Below are 21,975 nucleotides of genomic sequence, written 5' to 3'. Positions count from 1 at the left end.
GCTGGGTAAATACAACCTTATTATTTCAAGCAGGGGCAAAAGTTCAGCAGAGTCCCTCATGCTTCTTTTCTCTATTATTTCACCACGTCCAGTCACAGAGCCCCACTTTTGAAATACTGTAATGCCATCACTGCCTGGCTGCATGAAAGAAGCCACGAGCACAATCCCTGTCTCTTAGCAGTCAGAGGAGGAGGCCACTGCTTAATGACATTTGCAGAGTATGCTCCTCATCCTACTTCTGGAAAGGCCCGATGCTGCTATCGTCAGGAATTGATTTGGAGGATGCAGTTTTCACGTGACGGCTGGTCTGCAAGCACTTCCTTTCAGCTTTGTCCAGAACAATACATGGGAAGTGAATGTCGGAGGGAAAGCAGAGTTAGGAAATCCATGGGAGCCTGGCCCTTGCTGGGACAGCTCCAGCAGGATGGCTTGGGGCTGGGGACCCCATAGCCATGTGAGCTGGGGCCCTGCTGCTGGGCCGGGCAACGCATGCCACAGCAGGGACACAGGCTACCTGCTTATGCCACAGGACGGGAGGACTCAGCCCGGGCTCTTCCCCCCGGGTAGCACACCACATAGTTTGGGCTGGACAATCAAAGTTCTGGGCTATTTGCCTTCAATCCAAACTGAGCCAGTGACTGCCTATGGAGGCGGCTATCAGCGATGACTGTTCACTGTCTCACTCGGCACTCGCTTCTGGCCCAAGCGCCAGTGATGTCCCTCCAGAGTCCCTGCATGCTCCTGCTGAAAGGTTACCCTTGAGACAGTGAAATCCAAGTTGTTTTCCACCACTGCTGCCGAGGGAGCTGAGCGCAGCATGCCCATCTATTTTAATGACAGTGGGAAGCAGCAGTGGATTCATACAGTCAGCATTCAAGGAAGGGACGACGGCAGCACAGCCTTGGCTCCCGGATGCTCACAGGCAGGTATGGGGCCTGGGAATCAGGAATGGGCCTGGCTGCACTTTGGGAAGCAACTCAGGGAGTTTGCTGTGTGTGCTGGGAGAGCAGCAGTGCTGTATGTGGAGTCAGGGACAGCTCCAGAAAGCAATGAAAGAGCTACAGGAGACACATTCCCAACCGTTCCCAGGACAAACGCAGAACCAGCTCATCCCTGTCTCATGCTGTTGTCTCCAGAGCTGAGGTCCTCTTGGCCAGAAAATCATCAGGGAAGGGAACAGAGTCTCCTGAGACCAGCATCTGAATGTTTCCTTAAGTGACCCCATTTGTCCAAGCACCTTTTGGGGACTATCAGCTGAGAGGGCAGCAAAGCAACTGCACCAGCCTCTTCTCAGAGCTCTAAAAACCCCAGCGGAGGGTATGAACTGACTTCAGGCTTGCTCCAAGTCCATGAAAGGGAGAGCTTCAGCCATGCCCCACTGGGCACCATGGTGCTGCAGTGATGCCACAATGGCTCCATATGGTGCACAGAATCACAGGGGATGAATCCTTTGGTGTCACACCATAGCTGCTCCTGTACGTGAGGGCTCCAGCCCTCGGACCCCTCCACAAACATGACGCTGTGGTGGCTGAGCATCCCTCCAGCAGCACAGAGCTTGTCAGGGTGAGATGTGGACCTGTGTCCAGGAAGGTGTTGGCTGGGTTTGTTGTGAATGTTGCTGAGACTTGGATTTTACAGGCAGTTTTACCCAAAGGAAAATACCCTAGAAATATTCTTGCCCCCCAAAGTCCTAGACACAGATGTGTTCTGTAGGAGTCTTCTCTGCCCCTTCCCTTACACAGCGCTCTTTAACCCTTCTTAACAAGCTCTTGATATTCATGTTCTTAATCTCTCCTGTGAAAGGGCAAGAAAGACCACCCAGGATTACCTCTGGAGCTCCATTCACAAAGCCGCTTTTGTTGTCCAGAGCTTTCCTGTGCTCCTGGACTCTTGCTCCCCTGGGTTTAGTGCTCACCTAACCCTTATGTGGATGGAAAACAAGAGGCCAGGTCATTGCCCTCCAGTCAGTGGAACTGCCGGAGATGCCCAGGCACATCCCATGGACTCCCTGGAAGGCGGTGTTTCCCTCTCTGCAGAAAGCCTGCATTGCACCAACCAGTGACATTATAAGATTTTTACCCATCTGGCCCACGACCTGGACCATGCTTGGCGGTGGGGCTGTTTCTCTGGGATGGAACACGAGGACAAAGTGAGATCAGAGCATTCCTTCACAGTCAGCAAAGCAGCAGCCAGGACCAGAATGCTGTTTCAGACAGGTCTGGCAGCAGGGACCTGTTCTTAAAACAAGCAGCTGGCCATGCCCCATCCAGGAGCCTACAAGCCCCATGGTCACCTTCCCCAAGGCGCACACCTCCTCCTCCTCCTACAGCCCACCACCAGCTTCTGGCCTCCCCGGCCCTCATGACCTCCACAATAGCAGGGTGGCTCTGACCCCTAGCCTCTCCCCCTGCCTTTGCAGAGGGATAGTTTGGGCAGAAGCAGCCCATGGACATGTGCAAGAACCGTGCCTCAGTCAGAGCTGCACCGCGATTCCCTCCTGCCTGGCTGTCACTGGTGAGACATCTCAGTCACACATAGCTGAGAGGCTGCAAGCTGGGGGAGACCCTCCTTCCTGTGCATGGCAGCTTCAAGTCTGTGGAGGTCCTAATGAGCTTGTCTGCAAAGCATGAAGTTGTTCACCATAAAGAGAGGGAGTGAAAAGGAAACAGAAAAGAGCAGAGCTGCTGCCAGTCTGTGCTGGTTGACGGGCACAGCTACAGCAGCACACACACACCAAGAGGGGACTTGTGCCTCTCTGCAGGGGGGACTCTACACAGTGGCAGGACGTCACTGGTGATGACTGCAACACACGGCCAGGCCATGCTTGCAGCCAGGGTGGGGAAAGGATGGAGCAAAGGATGGGGTGAAAGAGGGGCTGAACATGTCTTGGGGGTCCCTCCTGTACTGCTGGGGCTCAGCCTGGCTGGCACTGCCTCATACTGGTTGCCTTTGCTACCCCTTTGAACAATATAGTTGAGGGAACATCATACTGCTGGCAGAAGAAGCCAGAACCTCAGCAGCAATCTCTGCCCACCCTGCAGTGCGGGCATTCCTGCCCCAAAAACATTGCACAGCTTACCTGCATCTTGTTTATCTTCTATCAAAGTGAAGCACTGTGAAAAGAAAGAAAAGAGAAGAGAAATCATTTTGTTATCTTTGTGATTGTCACACTCATGGACTCCTACCACTCGTTTGAGCTCGCGCCCCAATTCAGCCTCCTCTGTGCCAGGAAAGGAGCTGGGACCAGCGCTGCCTGTTCCAGCTCTGAGCACAAGCAGAGCTCTAGCAAAGGCTTGTCCCAAATGCATCAGCCCCACTGGCTTTAGACCACCAATGCCAAACACATCCCAGAGCACTGGGCAAGCGCGGTGTGCCCAGCACATGCCCACCACTGTGGTGCCCAGCCTGCTGGAAGCCATCAGAGGAGCAGCAGTAGCCAGGACCAGGGGCTCTGCATCCATACTGCAGGCAACAGAGCCAGGGAAAAAGGGATGGCTGGAGAGACTGACCTTTCTGCTTGACAAGGATGCTGCAAAACTGCCAGAGAGGAGACAGGGAGGGAGGCAAGAGCTGTCAGATCCACAGCAAAGGATCAAACCAGCAAGGGAACCAGGCTGGGACCCCCCAAACACATCCCTTGGTACCTCTGGGGCTGCACAGATGGCAGTGGAGATGTCCACATTTTAATTGCATTAGTAGGTCCGGAGGCAGAGCGTACAATGGTGGCTGCAGGCACGGAAAGCCGACAATAAAGAAAGGAAGAGAACAATAAAGGAAAGCTGAAAGCAGGCTGGACTGTCGCTCCCCAAGTCTCTCCACTGGCACAACACAGGGGATGGGGAAGGGGCCACCAGCACCATGCACAGGGTCTGATTCTTATCTATGGCTGGAATTCTGCAGGGATAAAGCCTGGGGAAATGGGATTTACAGACAGCAGAGCCTCACCAGCACATGAGAGACCACAGCAATTTGCATGGAGGTGGAGAAGCAGGAGGGACCCAGCACTGCCTGGATCCTGTGGTGAGCACAGAGCCCAGGAAACTTCCAGGCCCCTCTTCAGGCACAGGCAAGCCCCCTCCAGTGCATCCCGGCCCCACTGAGCAGGGCCAGAGGTGCTGGCGAGGCTCACTGCAGGAATGCAGTGCGCTGCTGAACCGGCCTTTCCCACGGGCCATCCGGGACCCCTCTTCCTGCCGGAGCAGCAGGGCTGGGGATGACCGGGGGGAGATGGGCTTAACCATCTCCCTGCTGCTGGGCTTCTCATGGCAGCGCCTGCCCAAGAGATGCCCATCAGCAAGGCTGGAGTTATCAACCTCACAGCGTGCCTGTGTTTGCAGTGGGAAGGTCACCATGGTCCTCTAGTGCATTTGGTACTGATGAATCTGTTCTCACTGGAGGGAAACCCCAGGAGCTGCTGCTCCTGCTGCATGCTCGGCTCTCTCCTCCTCAGGAAGAGCTTGCACAGATGCCCAGGCCCTGATCTGGCAGTATGTGGGCAGCTGGAAAGTGTCAGAGCTGAAAACATTTGGACAGGGAGATGATCCCTGGGACCCCCATCATGTCTGTTATCACAAGCTCTGCAGCCATCAATCAGCCTTGCAGCCGGCACGTGTAGCAGATGCCCACAGAGTGGGCGATGAGGTAGGGCTGCTCTCCCAGGCCACAGCAAGGGCAGGAAAAGCTGGTCCTGGTGCTAAGGTAGCTCTGGGCAGCCTCCTCTCCCTGGCTGTCCTGTCCTGGCCCTAGTGCCTTGTTTTTCCCCACAGATCCTTCCACCAGCCACAGCTCTACTTCATTTAACCCAGAAAGCTTTAATCCCATGGGCAGAGCCCTGCACATTTCTCTCTCTTCAAGAGATTCCTTTGCTGTTCATGATGAGTAAACTGAGCAACACCGGCACAGGGAGGAAAGCAGGAAACCAGGCAGAAGCCTCAGCCCCACATGAGGCCATCAGTGCCTGCCAAGCAGAAGGGCGATGTCCTCATGCCTTCAGTCTCCCAGCACTTGGTTGGCACCAAAGCCCTTATCATGAGCCCATGCACAGATCCCTGGCCATGACTCCTTAGTGCCCGGGGGTGACACAGGGGAGAAAGAGCCCCAGAACCAAGCAACAAATTTACTCCCAGACCCATAAACAACTTTTCCCCATGCTCAGTCTCCGCACTGCTCCTGGCAGCCTGCAAAGCATTTCCTAGGCAAGAAAGAGACACAAATACTGGCATGATCAGTAAAACCAGCAAGTTCAGATGGGAAGGTGTCTTCAAACAGTGAGATGGGCCAGGAATGCACCAGGGTGAGAGAAGCCCTATGCACTGCCTGGGGCCACAGCCAGAGAAGCAGCTGCTGCTGTGGGAGCTGGGCACAGTGAGGACAGGAGCCACCTTTTCCCACCCATGCCGCTGGGGACACCGGAGCCTTTGACAGGCTCGAGGTGATGGTGCCAGCATCTACTGGTTGCTTTCAACCACGCTGGAGTCCATGGCACTGGGGCCCTTTGGTAGCTGCAGCTCTGCAAGGGGGGATGTGGGACTCGGCTTCCATCTCTGCACCACCTTGAGTACGATGGCGATGACAACACGCAGCTCACAGGGACAAGGAGGGTTAACAAGGACATGTTAAGCTCTCTGGAGACAGCAGGGACAAGACAGCTACTAATATTATTAATGAATTTCACAAATGTCATTTTTAGACTCAACTATTTTGAGCTTTCCATTGAAGCCCCGGGGGAACAGCGCGCATTCCACATTCATTTCACCATGGCAGATCCACTCGCTTGACGCAGCTTGGTGTACAGCACTGGTTGTAAAGGGATTTTACTGCTTTTTCCAACCCAAAGCTCCTGAAATCTATACTGACAATACCTCCAAAATCTACCCAGCACACCTACCACCTCACAGCACAGGCTGTGATACAATAAATCGAACAAACAGGCAGCCAGAGAGGGAGTTGCATGTTATTAAGGCAACAGATGAGGAATTAAACCCAAATGAAAAATAGCAGATGCCATGAGAACCGCTGCTGCAGGAAATTAAAAACTCAAGGCCTCCAGTCTTGCTGTTCCTTTGTCATCCCACTTCCAGCTGCCACAGGTCGGCAAAGCCAACCCTGTCCCCATTGCCGTGCCCTGATTTGCACAGGGGTCCCCAGCCCAGGCATGGGCAGACCATGCTGGGGGGTGATAGCGCACACACAAAGCCCACTGACTGCCCTGTTCACCAGTGCTACACCCATTATGCCCATGCTGCCTGCGTGCAGCCGAGCACAGCACCCTGCCTGCCCTGGCTATGGGACATGGGTACTTGGCTGTTGCTGACCAACACACCCGCATGCAGCCCCTTCACAATGGACCTTTCACATGCGTGTGGGGCACGGGCATGACATCCTTCCAGAGCAGATGTCAAGCACCATGAGCAAGCCCCAGCCCTGCTAAAAACGCCTCCTCCGCCATCCCTTCCAACAGCTTCTCCTGAAATTGGGAGGGTGTCAGAAGGACAGGCACTATTAAACAGACAATCCCTTACCTTGGCTCTTTTGAAGCAAGCCCAGAAGAAATCCAGCAATGGCATGATGGACCGGGTGGGAGGCCGGCATGGAGCCCCCCTAGACCGCGGTGTAAGCCCTGGGGAGGGCCCCCCCCATGGCTGCTGCCTGCGGCACACAGCGCCGGGCAGAGCCCCAGTGCGGGCAGGAGCTCGGCACAGGCAGGGAGGACGGAGGGAGGAGGCAGCGCTGCCTGCGGAGGCGGGCCAGCGATTCAAACCCTGCACCGTTATTCAGTTGGTTGCGAACAGGCTCGAACGGCGACTGAAATTCCCTGAAGATTGCGAGTTTTAAACAGCTCCAGGCTTTCCTTCCTGCCTTGAGGACACTGAGCAGCGCTCCTCTTCTCGGTTCCCAGGCAGCGGGAAGGAGAAAGGGAAAAGAAACACCCCCCGGAGCAGAATAACTGCGAGTTTGGTTGTCAAAGGCACATGTAGGACATTGGAAACCCAAACCCCAGACAGTTCGGATTTCTGCTACAGTCCCTGCTCCAGCTCACCAGCAGCGGTCACAGATGCACTTGAGAGGGCTCCCAATGCTCTCACCTCTGAGGGACAAGCTATACTCACACAATCACATTGCTCTGCCTTTGCTGTGGCCAGCCTCATCCCAGAGCTGCGGGCGACCCTTCAGTGGGATCCCAGCAGAGAGGAAAAGAGGGAAAAACCACCCCCAGTCATCAGATGCAGCCCAGCCATTCACTCCAACTCCATTCACAGCTCCTTATCTTCCTTCCGCAAACATTAGTGCAAGCTTAGCGTTTGCTCACAAGAAGGACCATAATAAAAAGCAATGCCACAAACCTTCGTGCAAGCCATCGGATGCACAGACCCACAGTCCTCCAGGCTAGAAGCCTTCCCTCAGGCACACAAGAAAACCTCACCAACTGGTCATTTATGTGATTATTTCAGAATAAGCAATGGCAAATTGATCAGCAGCCACGCTCCCACAGGGCACTTGGAGGATGCCCAGCAAGCCAGCAGCACTGCTCCTGCCTACCCCATATGTCCCAAGGGATGATCCTTCCCACACAAAGCCCAGGGCCCCTGCAGGTGGGTGACGTGCAGGAACGCGGTGGCTCTGCCCCAGGACAAGGTGCCATTTGTAGTGTGATACCCCAGCAGCTGGTGCATGCGGCAGCTGAGCCCACTGCCAAATGTCAGCAAGGACACAGCAGGACACAGTGCTGGGCCCCCCAAAGCAGGACTGGTGTCTCAGCATAACGCTGCTGCTGTCCTGGGGCTGCCTCTGCCACTTTTCCCTGCCTGCCCCAGTGGCAGGGAAGGCAGGACCAGCAGGGAGACGAGCAGAGAGTGAGCAAAGCACTAAGGGGACAGGGTGGGCAGGACCCTGGTCAGTAGCAGTGTAAGCACAGGACACTGCAGGGATGCGGTACCTCTCCCAAGCCACCACCACTGCTGAGCCAAAGGAGCACGCTCACATACCAAATCTCCAATATAGGGGGATCAGCGCCAGCCTCACTGGTGCTCTCTGCAGCAAAGCGGAGAGAGCAGTTACAGCTCGTGGGACAAGGCAAGGACAGGAGTGCGGAAGACCATGACACAGCAGAGCTGGAGAAGCTGCACCCACGTGGAGATGATGGTGCCAGGCACCGCCACCCCTGCAGCATCCTGCACCCAGGCCCCTGGATCCACAGGACTGCAGCAGCCCGGCCCCAGCAGCAGCACACAGGCGGCATCCGTCCCGGCGCCGGCTCCAGCTGCCTCCTTCCATCTCCCCCTCAGTCATTCCTCAGAGAGTTTTGGCCTCACTCCCTGGCTTGGCACCAGCTGCAGCTCCTCCACCGTGTCCCCTGCATTATTGGGCCGGTGCAGTGGGGCTGCGGGCACTGAGGCACAGCGCAAACTTTGTGAACCAGCCTCTTTTTCCTCCTTTAAATGCCTGGGACCAGGAAGACAGTCTCACTTCTGTGGCACATGTGCCCGGGGTCACCTTTCCTAGCAAGCATTTTACCCACAAGAAGGTGCACAGAGGAGTTAAGGCCAGATGCTGCTGACTGACAGTGAGCAACCCTCCGTAAATCACTCACCACTGCCTCCAGGGCTGCATTTTTTATTCCAAGGACTCGTGAATAATTCACCTCTATGGACAGATGCAGATGAGATGAGTACCCATTTCCAGATGTCCCCATTCACCAAACACTGCTACCATCATGATGAAGCTGCCACCGCAAGGCATTGCCACTGCAGGATCGTGCAGAAGATCCTCCCAGCCATTGCCACTGCTGGTTCTCAATGCAGAAGTGCAGGCATTTCCATTGGAGCAGGGCAGAGCCGGCTGTGGAGCCCAGGAAGCACACAAGGGCACATGCGTGCGCACGAGGCAGAGCATATCCAGATCTCCTGCCCTCAGCCTGGTTTGGTGCAGGAGACACGCTCCTTCCTTGCCATCTCTGCCAGGGACGGGATGCTCTGAAGGCAGCTTTCACCAGAGGGACTGTGCACAGGAAGCGCATGAGGTGCAAAGAGACCTCCACAGGGTGCTCACGCCAGACTGATGGACACGGCTCTGTCCTGCCAAAACTGGGGAAGTTCTTGTGGAAAAGGGGCAGCCCCACAGCTTTAACTACGGCTATACCAGAAAGGCACCACAGAGAAACAACCGCGCCAGCACCTTGCTTCATGGCTCACTCCGGCAGCATTAAGTCCTTCTCCCACTTCCCCCAAAAGCAAAAAATCCCAAAGTTAATGCAAATAGAAGAAAGCTGTCTCCTTCCCAGGGCTGGGAGACAAACCACAGAGGCATCTGCATACTTGTGGATCTTCTTCCTATCCAGTCATCCCAAAAGCATTCAAGTAATTTTATATCTAGGGTCCTTCTTCAGCAGACCAGGATACCATCCTCTGTAAGAAGAGGTCCTGGGGACTGGATCCACTGTGAAGTGGCTGAAGCCTGTACATGCCAACTGTGTATTTATGCCAAGTGATGGCAGGACACAGGTTCCACCTCTGCATTTGTCTCTTCCCAACATTTCTAACATACCTGCTTCACAGACATTTACAGGAAAAACAAAAGCAATTTCCATTAATTCCCTCCCTCTTTCTGTCTATAATACCTATCACTATCACCTTCAGACTTACATCCCCACTGTACACACTCCCTGACAGCTTTCCACATGGGAAGTGCCAGCGCTGCCCCATCTGCTGCCCTGGAGCTGGGACAGACACCAGCCAGACCCAGCACTACGACAAACATTGTGCTTTCTCCATAAGTCATGGGACACAGCTAGTATTTTGGAGGACAGGTACAGCCTCTTCTCACAACACATCATGCCGCAGAGGATCCCATGTCACCTCCCAGAGTGCCTGTGGCCGGGTGCTATTCCTGTCCCATTGATGAGCTATTGCTGTCACAGCGGTCACCCAGTGGCACCGGGCACAGTGTTAATAAGAGCTAAAAGCTGGCAGACGGCATCACCGCAGGCAAGAGAAGCCACCAACACTGCTGGTAGCAACCCTGAGGGCTGGCCCCACTTCTGCTGGAAAACACGGGGATCCTGAAGAGGTGTGAGCAGGGGGCAAGCAGCGCCTTGCCAGGGAGCAGCCCCCGCCAGCCATTAGCATGCAGTGATTTTCCACTTGCTGCTGTGTACAGGCATTTTCTTGAGGTCAGGAAGGGAGCAGCTACAGCAGAGCAGGCGCTTGCTCTATTAGCATAGTGGGAACAGAAACCCTTTTCTTTCAATAACGCTGAATTGCTGGGCGGGTGCTGCCGGGGCCGGGGCTGTGACACCCTGTGGGTGGCCAGGGAGAAAGCCATGGGGAGGATGTAAAAACCTGCTGCCCACAGGAAATGGCACCAAAGAGGCTGCAGCGTGGCTTTCCAAGGATGGGATGAACCTCCTGCCATGGAGCAGCCCTCCCATGCCCCCAGCTAAGGTGCTCATCCCAAGGAGGTCTGGCAATGGCACCCCACACCAGGGCTTGGGCTGTGGTGCCGTCACCAAGGATGGACCTTGGTACTGGGCTCCAGCCAAGCAGCCAGTGGTCTCTGCCGGGCTTTGTGCCTTGCAATTGAAGAGGCACCAAGCACCACACAAAGCCTACTGAAGTATATGAGTGTCGAGGACATTCCCCAACCTCCCGCTGTCCCACGGCTGCCCCATGCCTGCCTGTCACCAGTGGTTTTCCCTTAGGAAGGTTCTTGTAAAAAATAATCCCCACGTGCATGTTCCAGTCTCCAATAGTGCATTTGGGAACATGAGATAACTTCAGATCTGCGTTATTATTTTTCCTTGAGATTCTAAACTGCTTGGGTTTGATTCTGAAAACAAACCATTCAAACAGAAGTTGTCATCTCTTGAAATGGGTATCTCATTCCGTCACTTGTAACAGGGTTCCTGGCCTTTGATGCTCAACCAGACATTGCCAGACATCTGCCTGGCACCATCCCTGGCTGGGAACCACAGCTCTGCCACACATCCACCCTGGGGAGCAGGTCATCCCTGGAACAGGGCACTGGGAATGTTGCTGGTGATCAGCAAGAGACCAGCTTTGACCAATGCGGGCTCGATTACAAAAGACACCACGCAATGTGATGAGCCTTGACACACATACTCACACAAAGAGGCTAATGATAAAGGAAAGTTATTTCCAGCAGGGCAGTTGCTGCTTCTACTTTGAGGCACGACAGACAAGCTACAAATATACCATCAAGCTGGTGCTGTGACCAGGACGTGGGGAAATGCCCTGGCCCTTGCCTGTGGGACGCCCACTCCCCATGCTTGTGGCATTCCTGTCCAGCTAATGCTTCACCTTTCAACACCAATTACATTTTTCCCTAACCCAGATGCACACTGGCCTCCCTCAGACAACCCAAGGGCCCCCTGCCTTATCCACAGCTCCAAGAAGCATCCCCCATCCTCTCCAGCCCCCTCGGAGGTCCTGGCAAAGGCTGAATCAGTGCATTTCCCTCCAAAGGATGGTCTGTTTTGTAAATACCGGTGAATGTGGTTACAAGTACTGATTTGTTTAGTAAACACACAAAAGACAAATAAACTTCTCAGGTAATTAGTCCTCACAGACTCACAAAACTCCTCAATTTCACTAAACAAAGAGATGAAATCACTGAAAACCTTTGTCAGGGATGTTTCTGTGGAATTTGTGCTGCACAAGCAGGGCTGAGCTCTTGCAAAACCTCCAGCAAAGTTGCTGCAGTTCTCATATCGGCATCTTGAAAATGAAAAGAAACACAAAATAGGCTGCATTTTTACATATGAAAGAGTGGCATAAGCTGAAGGCTCAAAAAGCAGCCTTCCCTTCCCACGGGAATATCGCTGAGCTACAAGAGCCTGGCTGGGACACTAATCCCATGCCACGAAGGCAGGCGCCAGACCAGCACAAGGAATTGCGAGCATCTCTTATTATTAGCAAGAGCAGGGAGTCTCCTATGGCAAATGTATAGGAAAGCAAAGGGCTGTGCTATTAACAGCTAGGGGCACGGCCCGACTGTCCCAGGGTGGATGGAGAGAGCCTCAAGGGCCCCTGTTCTCCCAAAACCGCAGCTGGTTTAGCAGGCAGCTGCTTGGAAGCTCTTCCCCTTCATAGCAGCCTCTCCTGCCCGCACTGGGCAGAAAAAGCAGATCAATCCCCCCCTGCCAAAGCCAAATCCTGTCCAGGAGCAGTACAGGATCATAGAATGGTTTGGGTTGGAAAGGATCATCCAGTTCCAACTCTCTGCCAGAGGTAGGGACACCTCACACTAAACCGTGTCACCCAAGACTCTGCCCAACCTGGCCTTGCACACTGCCAAGAATGGAGCATTTACCACTTCTCTGGGCAGCCTGTGCCAGCGCCTCAGCACCCTCACAGTAAAGAATTCCTTCCTTATATCCAAGCTAAACTTCCCCTGTTTCAGTTTGAACCCGTTACCCCTTGTCCTGTCACTACTGTCCCTGATGAAGAGCCCCTCTCCAGCATGGGAAGGGCTGGCACCGCACACATGCACATACACACATACAGAGCTGGGAACTGGTTGGGTGCAAGGGGCATGCTCGTACTGGTGCCCTCAACAGCCCTCAACCTGTCCTCAACAGCCAACATGCTCAGCAGCTAAAACAAAAATCACCACAGGCAACAGAGACACATCTGTCTGTCAGCCTCACCCTATTAAATGCCATTTAATAGACTGCATTTGACCTCCCCATGTATTTTTGCCCACAGTTCTAGTGACAACTGTTGTCTGGGGGAGATCCCAACCCTAATTCTGGCCTAGGCTTGGGATTAATTAACAAGACAGAGGAATCTCCATCAGGTGCAGTGCTCTGCTCCCTGCAAGCAAGGGCAGGTCTTTGCAAGTTTAACCCTGCAAGACAAATTCACACACAGCCTCCTCTCACTTGCACAGGGTTAGACAATTCACATACCGAGTTCTCCATCCCTGAATTCAGAGGCAAACCCTGTCCAGCACAGCTTCTCTCTGCTTGTGGGAGGCAGGAGTCAAATTCCCTGATGGCTTCAAGCATCAGGGTGTGCATCCCTGGGATGCAGGTGGGAGCATGAAGGTGACAGTACCCAAAGGCAAGCCAGCCTGTGCCTACTTTGGCTTACAGGGCTCCACTGTCACTCTCCAGCACTCTGGGGTCTCTGGAGGGTTGCCGTCACAAGACAAGGGCTGTGCCTGACCCACTGCCTGGCCAAGCAAAGCTTGCTGAGGTGCAGAGGACCACAGTGCAAAGCCTGGGAGCCAGAGACACAAAAGAGCCCAAGAGAAGTTGTCCTAAAGAGCCCAGGTTTGCTGCAGCAGCTGCAGTCAAACCGCACCAGAGCTGGGCTGATCCTGCAAGCATCCCAACAGCAGAACACATCGAAGCTGAGAGGATCCCAGAACAGGAGGCAGCCAGGTCAGACAAGCACTAAGTAGGGCAGTGGCACCAGCATGGTGCTCTTCCCATTCAGGAGCATTGTAGAAGACATTTAAAACAAACGAGCACCAGGCACAGCTTCTCTTGGCACCCTTTCAGGCAAAATCACTGCCATGACGATGGCCTTTCTTTAGGCCATCGACTGCATAAGGAGAGACACTCCTTGCTCGGGGACAGCAAATGCCTGTCCCCTGCCCACAGGCACTGCAGCCCCAGGGGTGCTTCCAGGGCTGGAGGGGAGCCACACGTGCTGCTGCAAACCTTCTTTGGGGGTGCCAGGAAAACTCAGGCAGCTTCAGAAAACCCTTTGTGCCAACCCTTGCACACACAAAAGCATTATTATTTGACAGCAAATTCTTTCCTTCCCCCAGCCCCCCACAGTCACAGGGGCTGCCAGGCTGGTCCTGGCAACAGCATCCTGCCCTCAGCCCATGCTGAAGGGCTGAGCTGGAGTGATGTGCTCCCCACTCCAAAGTGAACCAACACGTAGAAGAGGAAAAGTGAAGGAAGCAAAGATTAAAAGAGCAGGATCTATGTCCTGATAGCTCAGGGACTGAGCTGGCCGTGCTACTCCAGGCAGAAAGCATAGAGCCTATATGGTTGCCTGCCCTTCTGCCAGCCAGGGAGAGGACTCAAGGGGCCGCAGCAACATGGACTTGCTTCTTGGGTCCAAACTCACCCACTTGGAAACATCCAAACTCGAGCTTTCATAGTGTACAAGTCCCTTAAAGCACAACATCAGAACAAAAGCACTTGTCCTTCCTTTCCAAATTACAAAGGTGCCTGAGGCAGTCGAGCCTGAGCCTACTTCTAGGAGCCAGCAACCTCTGCCCCATCTCTACACTCACCAGGTCCCCATCCCAGTGCCTGTTTCCCCAGGACACGTCAGGCTGCCCTCACACTGAGCACAGGGCTGTGCTGTCTCAGGCTTCTGTTGTGGCTGCTGTGAAGAATCCAGAAGCCCTGAGAAAGAGAAGCAGCAACCCCATCCTAGCTCTTAGCTGTGTCTTTTTTGCTAAGGGAGGGCTGAATTATAGGGAAAGGCAGGTTTTAAATCAGTGCATGGTATAAATAATTGCACCATCTGTTTATGATCCTGAGACAGCAAAACAAAATGCCAGAATGACTTGAGAAGAACCAGAAAACACAATCCAAGTAAAAAACAGCAGTTCCTGCAGAGCTCTGGTACTTGCCCTCTTCCTTTTTCTTGTAGAAACTAATGAGCTCATCACAGACTCCTGCCTTGCATCGGACAGCATCAGCAACAGGGCGAGAAGCATGGAGGTTCCTGTTAAGCTTCAGCCTGTGTGGGCTTAAGCAGCTTATAGGGACCCCTGGGACCATGCAAGGGACCACAGCCTTGTGCCAGTCAGGTGAAGAAGCAGCAGCTCTAGGTCAGGATCCATTAATTTTAAATCTAATTACCCTGCAGATTTTCCTCCGAAGCACCTGTCTTACTTAAGCAAAGAATGAAGCAGGGCACATACATACATACACACATACACTTATTTCAATGGCTCTCTGCTCCTCTCATCCACCTCATGAGGGTGAGCAGAAATCTGGTTCCTATTTGGGTAGAAACCCCCCAGGGCATAAGACTGATTGTTAAGGGGTACAAAGTCAACTTCATGCACTGAATGGCACTTCACCAGCCTGAAGCAGGAGTTAAGGGTATAGAGAAGGCAAAGACACCCAATATCTGCCAGAGCATCCCAGCCTCAGGACCAGCTGCTTTGAAGTGCCTTAGCTCGGGCTGTGAATATACCTGAAACACAGATACACTTACCAGCCGGCTGAACCATGTCTTCATTTCCCCAGGAGGCAGAGAGAAGGCATTGACCTCATCTTCCTCCCAGTCCTGGATGTCCTGGTGTTTCTCCAGGAGAGACCACACTGGATCTGTTTCACCACGCTCAAGTACATGCCCATGTCTTCTCTGAGGATGCTCAAAGGCCAACACTTCACCACTGCCTAAAAATTTATTCTTGCCTGTAACATTCTCTCTGTGCCCTGCACAATCCTCTGTGAGGCTGATAAATCTTGGATGGTGCTTTGCTCTGGGGAAAGACTGACCCTGGGAGGAGTCATCATCTGTCAGTGCATAGTCAGGCTCATCCTCAGGACTGCGCGCAGTGCTCCAGACAGAAGAAGCCATAGACATCTTCCTCATCTTCCTTGTCAACTGAAGAGCCTCAGGTCATAAACTCATCCCACTGGGCTGGAGATGCGGGCGGCTTTGTTCAGCATTCACAACTTCTCATCTCTGCTGCCCACGCACAGAAACCACCATTAAAGAAGGGAAAGCTGGCAATGAAAAAATATAACTTCTTAGCAAGCGCAACACAGAAGACAACATTTATTTTTCTTTTCCGTTTTCCTTTACGTTCCATTTGTTTAGAAAGGGATGTAATGGTTCTCACTCCAGGTATGCACACGCTTTACTCACTGGAGCATGCAGACCCTGCTCCACCCTGCTCCATTTGTTTCTGAGGTTGCAGCATGCTGTAAAACTCAGCTAGCTTAACCTCCAGTCAGGTCAAGAGGTGGTTTAAAATACCTCATACACATTGGAACACTGATCAGCTATAGCTGCCCATCCTGCAGCAGTTCCCTGTATGTCATTCACTAACACACCTCCTATGAAAGACACTTGCTATCTGTGCAATCACACTGTGACCACTACTCAGCATTTCCCCCACTTTGTTTCGTATTAATTTCTATCTTAAAATGGAGAAGTCCTTTTATGCTTTCAGAACCATGCTCTTCCCACTGCCAGCAACATAGCACTGGGGAAAGAGGAAGGCCTTGGAGGGGTCTTGTTGAGATATGATGCATGCAGGTGCTGTCTGAAGGCTTGTGTCAAGCAGTGCAGGAGATGCTGTCTCAGGCCTCCCAGGAGAAGCATGTGCAGAAGGAGTTCAGCAGAGACAAACGGTGATCTGTCCATCTCCTGCCACCTGGGCATGACAGCAGCACTGGGAGAACTCATCCTCCTTCTATAGCAAGAACAGAGCATCAGGGTGGCAGGAGTTTGCCTCGCTGTCCCTGCAGTCCCTACTGACTTTCGGCTCCCTGGCTTCAGACTACAACACAAACAGCAGCTTATCAAACACAGAAGGCTTAGAGAGGCAGATGTGCTGAGGTGCCAGGCATGGAGAGGCTGTAACACGCTGAACAGAACCACTCCTGTTCATTTTCCTGTACGAGTGAATCACTTTGAACTCTGAAACGTGGGCCATGGATGACAAGGTTCAAGGAAAATGATCAAGATGGAAATAATTAAGCTATCCTTCCCACACTGGCAAGTGCAGGTTTTTATAGCTTTGTATTCTCACTAGAAGTGAGAACAGAATCCAGATTATATCTTCATTCCCGTCTCTCAGGGACCCATTCCCTGCCATGCACATGCCAAACCCTGAGCAGCACAGGCATCAACCCTGGGACAAGGTGACAGCAGAGCAATGCAGTGCCTCTCACATCCTTCAACGCTGGCAACCCCACATGTGCGAGCGCCTTGCCACACGGTACCTTCAGGGATGTTACCTTCCACTGAGATCGCCACCCTCTGTGCAGCACGTCCCGTCCAGCTGCTCCGGCTCCTCAAAGGGCTCTGGAGGTAGAGAGCACCTCAAAGAGCCAAACCTCCCTGCACGCAGCAGAGCACAAGTGATGTGAGGGTTTATCAGTCTCCAGCTTCACTTCCAGCTCCTGCAGTCTGTCAAGAAAGCCAAAGGTCAGGAATCACGGGCTCACTGTACCAACAGTCAACAGGTTTGCTGGGTGAGTTACTCCCTGAGTTCACTGGGAAAGCGCTTCCTACAACTGTTACCTGCACCATTCATTTGCCCTAACATACAATCCAGCACACAGAATATTAGCCTTTAAAGATTAGCTGGAGGAGGGGGGAGAGTTCAAGCTTTATCCAGATAAAGTGTCTCTTGTGGGACAAAAGCAGAACAAACCCCATCACCTTTCATTTCTGGGCCATGAATTTGCATTTCAGAACATTTGGACCCATTAGTTGAGAAGAAAAAGAAAACCCAAAATGCACCAAAACAAAGAAACAGAGGGCAACATTCAGATTATCTGATTGATTGGAGAGTCTGATTAACAAATGGGAATTGTGACTTTAAATTACAATTCTTAAAGTTCACATTAAAGAGCAAAGTAATTTTGTCTGTAGTAACTCTGCAAAAAAAAAGGTGACTTTGACCAACAATAATGATATACAGACTTTCCAGAAAATAAACCCAAACTGCACAGAAAACACATTGCCGTAGCCAATGGCAAAACCTTTGTGTTTTTCAGACTTCACTACTAGTCAGTCTGCATTTGTGTTTAAGCTACACTCTTCTTTTTGCTAAGTGTCCTCCCCCTGGCACCAATGTCAGGACAGAGCAGGCAGGCTATGGAAGAGGAGGAGGAAGCCACAGTCCATCTGCTCAATAAGCATCAGCAATGGACAATGTGCAAACTGCTGAGGAGCCAGGAGGGTCTCTCTCCAATTCTTTCAGGTGCAACAATTTTGCTTTCAAGAGCAAAGCTGAACAGATTGCAAAACACTGCTTCTGCAAAAAGGTCAAGCTTTTTGGCTCTTTTGAGCCCCTTGATAACATCTCTTTTACTAATGTGCAAGGCAAGCTACTCCGGTTACATCAGCACCATACCAAAAGCAAGACTATGGTAAAATTTGCTATGCACTTATGTAAGACCAATTTTAAAATGCTAAGCTTCTAATAAGCCCTGACTCTGCACAAAACCTTAACATTTGCTCAGCATCCCAGCCACCAATAACCTGGGCAAATGTAAAACAAACTGCAAATCACTGAGGAATTGCTCTGTGATACACAGAAGTATAAGAGGATGCTTCAGAGTGTAAATGCATTAATTGACTGATAGAAATAATCCAGAAGGTTTTAGTGATCTCCTATCATAGTTCTAAATGGACTTACTCCCTTGTTGAAAGTAATCTTGCTCAAAATTGCCGAAGTGCTCCAGAAGAGGCAGACCATGTGGAGACCCCACAGCAGGAGCAGGCCAGGCACAGTGATGTGAGCCTCCTTGCACACTGGTGGTGGCTGAGGTCGGATGCTCAGAGCTCACCTCCCCAGGCTCCTTGGCCTCTCTGAACAGGACTCAAAAACAAGCTGCTGCAGCCCAGATCTCCTTCGATGGAACAGGAAAAACCAAGGGGGGCAAAGTAAAACAGAGGCGACAAAGCCAAGCTACAAGGGACTGCAAGGTCGTGCCGCCCTCTGGTGACCACCGGGACATTTTGACCTTCTCCGACAGAAGAAGCGAGGGCTGCGGAGCAGGTTATCCCTGCTCCTGCTGCCACCAGCCCTAGCTCAGGCTCCCCAGCCAGGGTGCCGGGCTGCTGCTGGGGAGTCTCTGCCGGTACACTACAGGAGCAAGGACATAATGTGAATTCCAGTACAGGTCGAGGATGGTTTCTAAATGCCATTCATTGATTAGGCCACCTTCCTACCAAGCCAATGCCACTCCTTTAGCCATGCCTTATGTAGTCTCCTTGTATTTGAATCACACTGAGTCCCAGTAAGCACCACCTGGGCAGACTTGTGTTGATGAGGTGGTTAAGGAAACCAGAGGGGGCTTGCCCACATAAACACCAACCTCAGGGTAAACCAGCACAGCTGCTCATTCTTCATAGCAAATCCTATGACCAGACGGGACTAGAGGCAATATTAAAACATGAGCAAACTGATGCTTTGGCTCAGCTTTGATGAGTTCTGGCATGTGCCCTGCTATGGGCAGGGGCCTGGGGAGGCTTTCCCCTCCACATCGCTGCTGTTACCCATGCACAGCTTCCCTGGTAATACCAGGGTATGGTAATTACCCAGGGCATGGGTAACGAGTGTGGTGTCATCCTTGCAGAATCTTTCCACACTTGGTCATCTCTGTCATGGACCTGTAATAAGAAATTCAAGCCTGTTTATTACCTCTACAGAACTCAAGAGTGCTGATCCCCTATAGCAACGGCTCAGCATGCCAGGCCAAATCCTTGCTCCAGTCCTTGCGCTAAGAAAACATCAGCATGACTGGCTAGAACATGTGAGCAGCACTGGCATGTACCTGTAATAGCAGTGATGCTCTTCTAGCAGAGGGGGGAAAAATGATTTGTACCTCACCGTGGTGCTTCCACCAACATCTATTATCTCAGAGATGCAGACACACAAATCAAATGTCTAAAGCATTCCATCAGCAAAGGAGAATTCAGCTGTGAAAAAAAATCTTTTAATTTGCTCCAAACTCACAGGCTGTATAAAAAGCCTTTCTCCAAGTGCTAGTGGGATTCCTATAGAGAGGTTCCATTGGCTGAGGGCACTGCCTCCCACCCCTGCAGCCAAGCCTGGGGAGATCCAATGGATCAACACTCCTTTCCACCACCATGGCCTGCCACAAGCACAGCATGCACAGTACTTTAAATCCACACATCAGATTGCCCATGTGCCTTTCAGTGTTTTAATTTATAAATTTTGAAGTTAGAACAAATTAATTTTCTTTTCACTGGTATTAAATAGATCAAAATTAAATTCAGATTCAAACACACAGAACAACTTCAGCTGATAAACAGTATTGAAGTAATATCTTAGTAGGAAAGAAAGCCTGGTTTATGCATCCGAAAATCTGCTTTCTCTACAGAAAAGTTTAACACTTCATTAAAGGCAGGACATCTGCTTTTCCCCTTGCCATCTTTCCCTTGGCTGGCTTCCAACAAGGAAGAAGAGAGTCTTTCCCTTTTGAAAGCCTTTCTGCACCTTTTCAAACCAGATTAAAATACATGCTGCTGTTAGCAGGATTACTCACCTGCACATGTTCATGGTGGGCGCTACAGAGTGGGCTTAACAAGCTGAAGCACCACTCAACCAACAAGCACTTGCAGGGAATACCATTATTTTAAAGGACTACCATTGGCATTTATTCTAGGCAGTCTGCAAACATCAAATAAGCTCAAGGTATTTTGCCTGCCCAAACACGGAACTTTTCAGTTGTGCTCTCCTGTGCTCATGGGCAGTTTGCTTTGGGAAGTGCCTGTTTGCTGAGGGACAAGGCAGACCAGGAGAAGTGGTGGCTCTACAGAACATCAAGGTTTGGCTGAGGAACAAAGTCCAGTTTTGGCTTCTCAAGTCACTCAAGACCATTTACCTTCAACAAATCAGTCTGATGATCATTTCCACTGGTGCTCTCTGCCTTTCCAATCAACTACACTCTACTTAAAGAGGGCTATCTTTTTCAATAACCATCTTCAAAGTTGAAAGGCCAAATAACTCTTTTTGTGAGGCTCTTCCAGAACCAATTGTAATATTGTGGTGGGGAAATAATTATTTTTTACAAGATATACAACATGCTTTTAAGTGTACCAGCATCAAGCAGATCTCACATGACAAAAAGCTATGGGAAGGTGAATCAGACAATAAGCTACAGCAGCCAAAATCCCCTGCTGAGGACATTAACATCCTTTAAGGCAGAGGAAATAATGATTAAAAACCCCCACTCCTGATAAGACACAGAAAACTTTATTCAACTGGAGACATGAAAACTCATGAAAATTACCTGCATCCTGCCAGCTAAAACCTTAGGGCAAGCTACATCTTTAGTGATATAGACCCACTTAAAAGATTTTACAGCTTTAGATGATGGCTGCCACACTAAAGGATTGCCATGAATCAAAAAAAAACAAAATTAAAAAAAAAAAAAATAATCACCAAATGAACAAAAAAAACCCCAAACGAACAAAAAAAATCCCACCTTCACCATCTGACTGGTGTATTTTTGCCTATTCTTTCAGATTAAAATCACCTCTCAACTAAAACCTTCAAACACCAGCTGAAATCTAGTTAATATAAAAATAATCTTCTTCTCTCCTGTGTAAGCCAAGAGCAGTGATACAGAACAAACCATCACAAGGCTTGTACCCAAGCCATAAACAAGAAAGGAAAAAGCTGGAATTTTAATTTATCTTAAAAATTGTTTCCCTTCTTTCCAAAAAGATACCGAATCAATTAAATATTACTCCGATTGTCTTTCAGACGTACTATCCACTTAAGTCACAAGACACAGAGATAGAATTCCAAAGATTTCTCCAAAGCACGGTTGACTTTTTGTAGGAAAGATTTGACTCAAAGAACCCCACTAAAGCCATCAATGGCTTTAGATCTACTTCCCTTGAATATTTCTTTTCAGTTTCATAAAGCTAAACTATGTTTAAATGTTTAATGGAAATTAAATGGAATTTAACGGATACCTAAAAGTTCAAATGAATGGAAAACTGCACACTTAAAAGAAAAATCACATTCGTTACCGGTAATAATTTAATGGAATTTTAAAAATTCCCCATTTCCATTGTTATCATCAAGTCTGTGAAACTCTACAGCTCCTTTTGCAGCATCTCAGAACAGCCACAGAGGAAAGCCTAGGGACGATGCTGCCCTCAGGTTCACACACACTTGCTGGTAACAACCAGCAAAGCTGGTTCCCCGCCGAGAGCAGCTGATGTTTCTTTTCCTCTTCATATTCCCAGAAATGCGAAA

General features: G+C 51.0%; 1 protein-coding gene across 2 annotated transcripts in view; it reads right to left on the bottom strand.

Moving 5' to 3' along the window:
• Window positions 1-20,789, bottom strand: part of STARD8 (StAR related lipid transfer domain containing 8) — a 70,059-nt gene extending 49,270 nt beyond the window's left edge. The window contains exons 1-5 of one of the 2 annotated variants that reach the window (XM_080624399.1): window positions 18,376-20,789; window positions 16,967-17,138; window positions 15,497-15,727; window positions 15,210-15,394; window positions 3,080-3,113 (exon numbers count right to left, since the gene is read on the bottom strand). In XM_080624399.1, the coding sequence (XP_080480525.1) occupies window positions 3,080-3,113; window positions 15,210-15,394; window positions 15,497-15,593 (316 nt within the window). In that variant the 5' untranslated portion in view covers window positions 15,594-15,727; window positions 16,967-17,138; window positions 18,376-20,789. Of the gene's footprint in view, window positions 1-3,079; window positions 3,114-15,209; window positions 15,728-16,966; window positions 17,139-18,375 lie in introns of both variants that reach the window. The other variant, XM_080624398.1, reaches the window with a different exon arrangement.
• Window positions 20,790-21,975: the final 1,186 nt, after the last annotated feature.

This window comes from Psittacula echo, assembly GCF_963264785.1.
Source record: "Psittacula echo genome assembly, chromosome: 8".
Classification (NCBI taxonomy): Eukaryota; Metazoa; Chordata; class Aves; order Psittaciformes; family Psittacidae; genus Psittacula; species Psittacula echo.
The sequence above is the reverse complement of the archived record's forward strand: the minus strand, read 5'-3'. Positions and strand labels throughout refer to the sequence as shown.